Consider the following 9,343-nt stretch of genomic DNA (forward strand, 5'->3'; position numbering starts at 1 on the left):
AGGGGGAAATTAGTGCCCTGTATAGAGAATGTTCAAACAAAATCTTTGTAAGATGCATGGAAAAAAATATATGCATGGAACAGGGGTCAGGCATTAATTGGGTCTTTATCAACATATAATCTAAATAAATATGAAGGAAAAAACCATGTTTATCGGTGCACGAAATAGAACGGCACAACATATAAGTGTGCGAAGTGTGAACCATGCACCAAGAGTCCTGCAGATGTGGGAATTTCTGCAGGGTGTTGAAGGGATGCTTGTTGGTAGAGAGAGAGGCAGCGCAACCAGGCTCTAGACATCCAGCAGGGCAGCCAAGCAAGCAGGCAGTTAGGCAGGCAGACGGGGCAGGCAGGGCAGAGGCAGGGCGGGGCGGGGGTGAGATAGGGATGGGGTGAACTGGGGAATGGGGTGGGGTGTAGGGACGTGAGTAAAGGGGGCTCACCCTCACCCCATGCAGGCCGGGGCCGGGGGCCTCCAGGGCCATGGTAATTAGAGCTGACCAATGTGGGCCCTGGGATCCACGGCATGCCGGGGCCATATATAAGAGGGCAACCAACCCATATGGCACAGCACAGCAGACCACCTCGCGTATCACTCACTCACTGACGCACACCCACACTCACACTTCTAACAACACCACTCACACTGCTGCAAGACACCAGGGTGTCTCTGTCTCTGTCTCTGTGTGGGTCTCTCAGTGTGTGTCGGTCAGTCTCTCTTGAGGTTCGGCCTCTCTCGGCATCTCTCTCCAAGGAATCACTACTTCCAGAGGATTCAGCCACGGGGTGTCCACCAGAGATCCCCCAGCAGCAGCCCAGCCAGCAGGCCCGCAACCAGCCTCCCAGCCAGCCAACCAGCCAGGCTCGTCCATCTTGAACGTTCTCTCCAGAGGCATCAAAACTGCCAGGCTTTTCTCCCTCCAAGACTCCTGAAAAGCTCATCTGAATCTGAATTACCTTGCCAATCTCTGGAGGACACAACAGAACTTTCTGCCGAGATATCAGTATTACCACAACTACAGATCCAACACAACATCCACAACTCAGCAACTGTAGCCATCACCAGCACCACCATCACCCCTACCACCACCACATCCGCCATGGACATCTTCTCCTCCTCCTCGCAGGTCTTCTACGACAGCAGCGGCGGGGCGTGCAGCGCCTCCTCTCCCGAGGGCCTAGACTTCGGCTCCGCCGCCGAGCTGGCCGCCGGTTCCTCGGAGGACGAGCACGTACGGGTCCCGGGCGGCGGCGGCGGTCCGGGCCACCAGCCGGGCCACTGCCTCCAGTGGGCCTGCAAGGCCTGCAAGCGCAAGGCCAGCACCGTGGACCGACGCCGGGCCGCCACCATGCGCGAGCGCCGGCGCCTGAAGAAGGTGAACCAGGCCTTCGAGGCGCTGCGCCGCTGCACCTCGGCCAACCCCAGCCAGCGGCTGCCCAAGGTGGAGATCCTGAGGAACGCCATCCAGTACATCGAGAGCCTCCAGGACCTGTTGCAGGAGCAGGTGGAGTGCTATTACGGGCTGCCCAGCGGAGCGGCCGCCGCCATGGTGACTGGGGTCGGTGGCGTCGGTGCCGGGGAGAGCGGATCGGAGCCGGCGAGCCCGTCGTCCAGCTGCTCCGACAGTATGGTGAGTGTCACTCGGCGCCTTCTCTCTGTTTTTTTCCCTTCCTTCCCCTTTCTTTCCTTTCTTCCGTCCTTTCTAAGGCTGGGTAGCCTGGCCTTTCCTCGTCCTGCCCAGCCCGCTGAAAGGTCTCTCCCGTCTTCTCTGTTCTCTCTCTCTCTGGTCTGTTGTTTGGTGGGCTCCCTTGGTCTCATGTGTCATCTTGCCTCTCCTCATCTCATCTTGCCCTGCTGCACACAGCTTGGCTGCTGACAGAGTTACCTCGTGTGGGCCTCTGCTGAACTCGTTAATGAGTGGTAGTCTGGGTGGTTTGCTTTTGCATGAACTGGATAAGATGGTTATTTAGATGTAATGTAAGTTATTGTCAAAATGGTTCATTCTCTTGTTCTTGATTTTGTTTTGTTTTTGTGAAATTTAGTAAATAATAATTGTTTCTTTTTTATCCTGAGACCATGTTTTGCATTAGGGCAGCTTGTGGTCCCTAAACATAGTTTGCAGTTGGTTAACAAATGTGTATAGGCCTGCAAAAGAAAGAGAGGAATGCACACTAAAATATTACTAAGACTAAAAATCTTTTACCATGCCAAACCCATAACGGAATTGTATTCAGGTACTTATTTGTTGCTATAACAACATGAATATCCAGTGACATTAATTGGTAAATACAGGTCCTTCTCAAATAATTAGCATATTGTGTTAAAGTTCATTTTTTCCCCATAATGTCCCCATAATGAATCAATTCTAATTTGCCAGACATGAAACCCCATTGAAAGTCAATGGAAAGTTCTGTCTGGCAAATTAGAATTGTTTTTTCTTAAAAATACAAAAACTTGGTATGGGAATCTATGGAGTATAAAGAAGAGGGAAGTGTGGGTCACCAGATCAAAGAACAAAAAACAGCTGACAGCTAAGCATCAATGATATCTGGGCTTTCATAACCCTCATGCAATGCCACTGCCATTGACTTCAATGTTAAACACAGTCTGGTCAGCAGTCTAACCCATGACTGCGGTTTTGAGTAATGAACAAGGCTGAGACTTTTTAAAGCCTCAGGAAGCTTTTACCAGTGTTTAGAGTTAATTGGTTAATTCAGATGATTAGGTTAATAGCTTGTTTAGACAACCTTTTCATGATATGCTAATTTTTTGAGATGGGAATTTTGGGTTTTCATGAGCTGTATGCCAAAATCATCAATATTAAAACAAAACAAGACCTGAAATATTTCAGTTGGTGTGCAATGAATGTAAAACATATGAAAGTTTATTTTTTATCATTACATTATGGGGGAAAAAATGAACTTTAACACAATATGCTAATTATTTGAGAAGGACCTGTAATGGCTATCAAGGCATTTACTGATGATAACCAATTGCAGTTTATGGCAGAATAAAAACTTTAGTGACTTTTCTTACTGAATTAAAAAGCTTTTTCTTTTCTTAGAGTTCACTTGTAGATGGAGGAAAGAAGCTTCCAAGCATGTCTGTCTACTGTTGACCCCTGTGTCTGTCTCCTTCCTGTGATCTGTGGCCTTTTCCACTCCGCTTCTCACCCCATCCTCCTTCTTGCAGTTCATCTCTCTCTCGCTCCCTCTCTCTTTCCATCCCTTTCCACCACTTTCCATCTCTCTCTCTCTCTCTCTCTCTCTCTCTCTCTCTCTCTCTCTCTCTCTCTCTCTCTCTCTCGCTCTGTCTTTTCCACTCTGCTTTTCACCTCATACCTTCTCTACCCTCTATCTCTCTCTCTCTCTTTCCATCTCTCTCTTCCCATCCTTTCTCTCTCTCTCTCTCTCTCTCTCTCTCTCTCTCTCTCTCTCTCTCTCTCTCTCTCTCTCTCTCTCTCTCTCTCTCTCTCTCTCTCTCTCTCTCTCCCCCCCTCTCGCTCTCTCTCTCTCCCTCCCTCTCCACTCGTACGGGGCAGAACTAATTGCTGACAACATCTGTCTCTCTTTATCTGCCAAGATATTGCCTTACTGCTAGCCTTTAGCTCGCCTCTTCATCAGCCTGGACCCCATAATATACCCTTTGGACCCCATCTTTCATGTTTGGTGGATCACTTACGTAAAAACAGAAGAAAATACTTGATTTTCAGTGCATTGGCACATCACTTTGGTGATCAAATTAGGGAATGTTTTCATATCTCTGAAGGTTATTCAGGCGCAGATAGTCACCATTATATCCAGTAAAACTCTGTGTGACTTGACTTCACCTCACAAAACAAGACCACATTTCAACCACAAGGTTTTTGTCAAGGAAAGTGGCGTTACTTTGGGACATACCATTTGAAATATTGCCCCCTTTTTTGTAATAATTAAAAAATATGTGCCAGGGGTTTTCCCCTCTCTCCTTCCGTTTCAGTGTTTATACGACTATCTCAACTTGGTGATTTGAAATGCATTAGCAGCAGGGAAAGAAGCGGGATTTCCGTTGTTTTCCCAAACACACTTATGCCATCAGAGAGCTCGAACATGTGGTGGTCTCTCACAAGCACATTGTTCATCTCACAGGCTGGCCAGAGAGGGAAAGAGGAGGAGAGGAGAGGATTCATTTTCAAAAACAATGGCGCACCATTGTGATTACAGAGCGGGGTGCATTTCTCCAAACCAAAGCTCCTAACTACATTAGCTACTCTGTTGTTTGCAAGGCAATTTCCCATTGCCATCTACCCAAGTTGCTAACTGGCTAACAACTACGGTTTCGAGAAACGAACCCCTGAGTAGGGGTGGGGACGGCTGATACATTTTTCGTTTTTTTTTTTTTTTGCAATGACTTTCCCACCACTGCCAGTCTTTATAGGCCTAATAAACTCCTCTGGCTAAATTCACCTTGGTCAGAGGGGGACTCGTTTGGAGTGGCTGGACTGGCTGGCTGGCTGGCAGGCAGGGAGGCGGAAGAGGGGAGGGAGGCAGGCTATGGGGATGGGGACATTTAAAAAAAAAAATCAGAGTTAGAGGTCCGCACACTTAAAATCCTTTTTGTTTTCTTTTATTATTTCATGGCTGGATTACCCAGCCATGAAATAGTGAGAGAAAACAAAAAGGATTTTAAGTGTGCGGACTTCTCACTCTGAAACTTCCGTCTGCCTTTGTCCTGTACCTTTTCCTGGGATGTGCAGAATCCTCACATTCAACTGAAAAAATAACTGACAATGGGTTTTGAAAACAATGAGTTGGCGGTGGGCAATGAAGACAAGACAGAAGCTAGACAGAGAGTAGGACAGGGAGGCAGGGAGACAGGTGGGTACACAATTGCACTCTTATTTATACACTTATAAGTGGACTACTCTGGGACCAAATGCAAACGAGACGATGTTAAATGCTAACTCTCTAAGTGTTTAATTAACACTGCATTTCTTTTTACTGTATATTGTGGGAAGCAGGGAGACGTGGGCGAGTTGGGCAGGCAGGCAGGCAGACAGACAGTGTTGCCAGATGTGTCTGATCAAATCCCGCCCAAAAGGTGCTCAAAAATCGCCAGGAAGAGCTAAATTCTGCCCAATTTCAACAAATTGCATTGATTTCTATGGGCATAAAACTGCAGGAAAAAAAAACCGCCAAATGGCCGATTTGTCCTGTTTTTACCCGCAGACGGCCTTACCAAGCAGCCCAATTGGGCGGGTAACCACCCAATCTGGCAACACCGTCTGTAAGGTAAGAGTAGGGAGGGATATCATCTGGGGTCGACAGAGTCAGAGCCAGAGCTGGACTGGCAGTCTGGCACATAGGGCATTTCGCTGGTGGGCCGACTGTCCTCGGGGGCCAATGCGCTTGGGTATTTTATTCCGCCCCCAATTTACAGGGCTCGGCCCATAGTTACATCTTCAGCATGGACTGTAGACTTGTGTGAGGGGCCGGTGTGAACCAAAAATGCCCAGGGCTGTTTTCGAGCTCAACCCAGCCCTGGTCAGAGCTGTGGTGGTGGTGGTGGTGGTGGTTGCATTGCATTCCTTCCTGACTGCATGTTCCTGGGCGCCAGTGCCAGGATTTTCTGCAGATTTACTCGCAGAAAAGTGTCATCTTGCACAAACCGGTGTGGCTTCCACTGCGCCAATCGATTGGACACGCCAGGAGGTCCAGATTTTCACGGCCGTGAAGCCTGTGGGCTTGAAGGGCTTGAGGGAAAAGAGGAGGTTGGGGGGGGGGGGGGTAGTGGTGGGTGTGTGTGTGTAGAGTGGGTGTTAGGTGGTGGTGATGGTGGTGGGCAGACCTGCCAGCAGGGGGGGGCAAAGGGGTATGTTGTCCCGGGCCCAGGGCAATAGGGGGCTCAAAATTGGGTCCCCATTACCTTGTATTGGGTAGGGGGCCCTTTCAGATGACTTTGTCCCGGGCCAGCGAAAGCTGTCAGCGGCCTTGGTGATGTGTGTCTGTGGAAAAAATATGGCGTCTACTAAATATGTGCTCAGAGTACATAAAAGATGCCATATTTTACCCTCAGAGGTAGGGGTGGGCAGTGGAGGTTAGGGGGTGGGGGGTAGACAGTGGGTGGACAGTGGGAGTAACATGGTGGTGGAAAAACATGGCATCTACAAAAAATATGCTCATTCACACTGTGTGCATTTTAAAAAAAGAAACCCTCAAGATACAACCCCCTATATGTCTTTTGGCCATTTTTCTTTTTTTTGTTATGTGCCAGTAAGGAATTTCTGCAGTCATGTCATAGCAATGTTGTTATGTTGTGGTAGAGAATCTTCCTTTCCACTATAGTGAGCCGTGAATCACTATTGTGAAAGAACAGATATGTCAAAACAGCAATATTTTTTCAAGTTGTTTTTTTACGATTCACTTTTTACTGTGCAGCTGCCTCTGTCTCTCTGTGTTACTAACTAAAAAAAACTCACAAAAAAAGTGTTTGCATCTGCACACAATGACAAATGCATTGTTAATTCAACACTTAGAGAGTACTCTTGAACCAAATACACTCTAGTTCAGTGGTTCTCAATCTTCTTTGGACAAATGCCCCCTTGACATCATCATAAGCCTCCCAACACCCCCCTGATCTCATCATAAGCCTGCCAACGTCCCCCTTAGTATTGAAAAATAATATAGACTAATGGCCCCTAATGGGAGCTAACCTCCGCTCCCACTCAGCTGTATCCTTTTCAACGCCCCCCTAGGGCTCCCCAACGTCCCCTGGGGGGTATGTAGTGCCCCCGTTGAGAAACACATAAGATGTCGAATAGACTCCCTAAGTGTTGAATTAACGCTGAAAATGTACTGTGCTCCTTGCCGTTGAGAGCTTCCTGAATTGTTCCAAGTCTCTCTCCCTTTCCTCCACTGACGTTTGATTTGTTTCTTTGTTTTGTTCTAGATTGACTGTAACAGCCCGATGTGGACCCAGATCAATGCACATTACGGAAACGCATACAGCTACGAGACACAGAATGGTGAGAGATCTTGTTGAATATATCTGTGTACGCTCCAGAAGTCTTACTTATTTGTGTTTGTCTATGTGGTGTTTTTTTTTGTTTCTTCGCTTGCTTTACTCTGTCAGGACTTGTTTTTTCGGAATTCACCTCTCACTTTCTTTGTCCTTCGTTCTCTCTCTCCATCTCTCTCTGTCTCTCTCGCTCCATCCTTCTCTCTCTCTCTGCACCTGCCTCACCTTTGTCTCCATCTCACTCACTCACTCACTTTCTCTCTCTCTCTCTCTCTCTCTCTCTCTCTCTCTCTCTCTCTCTCTCTCTCTCTCTCTCTCTCTCTCCTCTCCTCTCCTTTCTTTCCTCTCCTCTTTACTCTCTGTCTCTTCACCACTCCATCAGAGTGATTATTCCAGTCCTCTCGCTGGAGTGTTTCTCTATGCTCGCCTGCCCCTTCAGTCGAGTGCTTACTGACCTGTCCTCTCCTCTCCTCTCCTCTCCTCTCCTCTCCTCTCCTCTCCTCTCCCTTTCTCTTCTTCGCTTCTCTTCTCTGTTTCCTATTGTTTTCCCCTCACCCCCAACTTCAGCACACACTCTTCTCTTCTCTTCTCTTCTCTTCTCTTCTCTTCTCTTCTCTTCTCTTCTCTTCTCTTCTCTTCTCTTCTCCCCCATCTTCTACCTTTTCTGTCTTTGTAAATATGTGCTTTTGTTGATATGTGATCGGTAGATAATTTTGTTGATAAGAGATGATAATAACCCGTTAAGACACAGCGTTATAAATTGGCTGTTACCAGAATGGTAATGACCAAGTCGTAGTGCATTACTAAATGTCATAGTATTGTAGTACTATGGTAGTTCACTTTTCAATGACTATCACAGCGTGCCACTGAAGGTACGGTGTGCATTAAGGGGCTACATTAAAAACAAGTTGCCTCTTTTGCTTTCTTCCTCCTCCACCAACAGCCATGGTGGACAGGTCCAGCCACCACGGCGCATCGTCCAGCCTGCAGTGCTTATCCAGCATCGTGGACCGTCTGTCCTCGGTGGAGGCGGCAACGGCGGCGGCGGCAGTGGCGACGGGCCCTCTGGCCGTCGTGAGGGATATGGTTACCCTCTCACCCACCGGCTCCACCACAGACTCGCCCCCCGCTACGCCAGACAGCGTAGGCACAAGACCGGTCTACCACGTGCTGTGAGGTGGCTGCAGCCATCAGAGCCAGGGAGGGGAGTCTGTGTTTTTTAACGTGTGTGTGTGTGGGAGAGTATGGGGGTGAGTGTTGCCGAGGGTATGTTTGCACGAGTCTGAGCGAGCGCATGTCCGTGTGTGTGTGTGTGTTTGCGTGCGAGAGAGAGGGTGTGTGTGTGTGTGTATGCATGTGTGTCTGGGTGTGAAGTGTGTCGAGTTGAGGGGGTTGGGAAATGCTACAGAGTCTCAGCTTCCCATTTGCCTGCCTTTCTGCCTGCCTACCTACCTTGCCATCAAACTACACAGGCTGAGTCAGTCGCCCACACAGCACCTCTCATGTTCAGAAGGGCTTTTGTGCGTGACTAAAATAGTTGTCATGTTAAACTCACACAGTGGGAGAGAAAGACAAAACAAGAAAAAAAATATTGCTTCAGCATGCACAAGTTACGTGCTACGAAACAAGCCTATATCATGCTAAATCAAACAGGTGGTTTGAAAAAAAACATTACAGATATTGTCTTATATGTCTCAACCAATGCCAAGAATTAAGCAACTCATGTAATCTCGTTAATCATTGTGATGTACATAAAATTGTAAATATGTATTTTAAATGACAATAATAATTTTGTATTCCTTTTCTGTATCAAATCTGTCATATTTAATTGAGCATTTCTTGGCCTTGCCTCGCCTTCACTTATTTTTGTTAACTATAAATCGGTTGTATTTAAATGATTGAATTCCTTGCATTTCTGTCATGCTGGCCTTCGAGAATAAAGACAAATGTGTTTTTTTCTAAATTTGTGTGGTAGCCTCACTGCTGTGTCAGACTTAATCATTTCTCTCTTGCACAGAATTTAATCATCTGTCTAAATACTGGAAAAGACAGAGAGGGGGAAGGGGAGAGAGAGAGAGAGAGAGAGAGAGAGAGAGAGAGAGAGAGAGAGAGAGAGAGAGAGAGAGAGAGAGAGAGAGAGAGAGAGAGAGAGATGAGTGGGAGGGAAAAATGGAGAAAGGAAGAAAGAAAGTTGGGGAGTTGGAGAAAGAAAGTCAGAAAGGAAGGGAGGAAAAAAAGAAAGAAAGAGCGAGGGAAAAGAAGTAAGGCAAAGAAAAGGGGTGAGCTTTATAGATCTGGTGTCCTTTGTAACAAATGTAGCACATCATTAACACCTAGAAAATCTATT

At 47.2% G+C, this 9,343-nt stretch overlaps 1 protein-coding gene across 1 annotated transcript; it reads left to right on the forward strand.

Annotated features, from left to right (window-relative positions):
- The first annotated feature begins 633 nt into the window (after nucleotides 1–633).
- Nucleotides 634–8,918, forward strand: myf5 (myogenic factor 5). The gene is made up of 3 exons (XM_063217941.1): nucleotides 634–1,630; nucleotides 6,928–7,003; nucleotides 7,940–8,918. Exons 1-3 carry the CDS (start codon nucleotides 1,100–1,102, stop codon nucleotides 8,170–8,172), a joined length of 840 nt encoding a protein of 279 aa, XP_063074011.1. The 5' UTR covers nucleotides 634–1,099; the 3' UTR covers nucleotides 8,173–8,918.
- Nucleotides 8,919–9,343: the final 425 nt, after the last annotated feature.

The sequence above is a fragment of the Engraulis encrasicolus genome, chromosome 15, assembly GCF_034702125.1.
Source record: "Engraulis encrasicolus isolate BLACKSEA-1 chromosome 15, IST_EnEncr_1.0, whole genome shotgun sequence".
NCBI lineage: Eukaryota > Metazoa > Chordata > Actinopteri > Clupeiformes > Engraulidae > Engraulis > Engraulis encrasicolus.

Excerpts from the sequence above, each read along its gene's own strand:
- myf5 (XM_063217941.1), top strand. The coding sequence starts at position 1,100 with ATGGACATCTTCTCCTCCTCCTCGCAGGTCTTCTACGACAGCAGCGGC. Across the intron at positions 1,631-6,927 it reads CCAGCTGCTCCGACAGTATG|ATTGACTGTAACAGCCCGAT; the intron begins GTGAGTGTCACT and ends GTTTTGTTCTAG. Across the intron at positions 7,004-7,939 it reads CAGCTACGAGACACAGAATG|CCATGGTGGACAGGTCCAGC; the intron begins GTGAGAGATCTT and ends CTCCACCAACAG.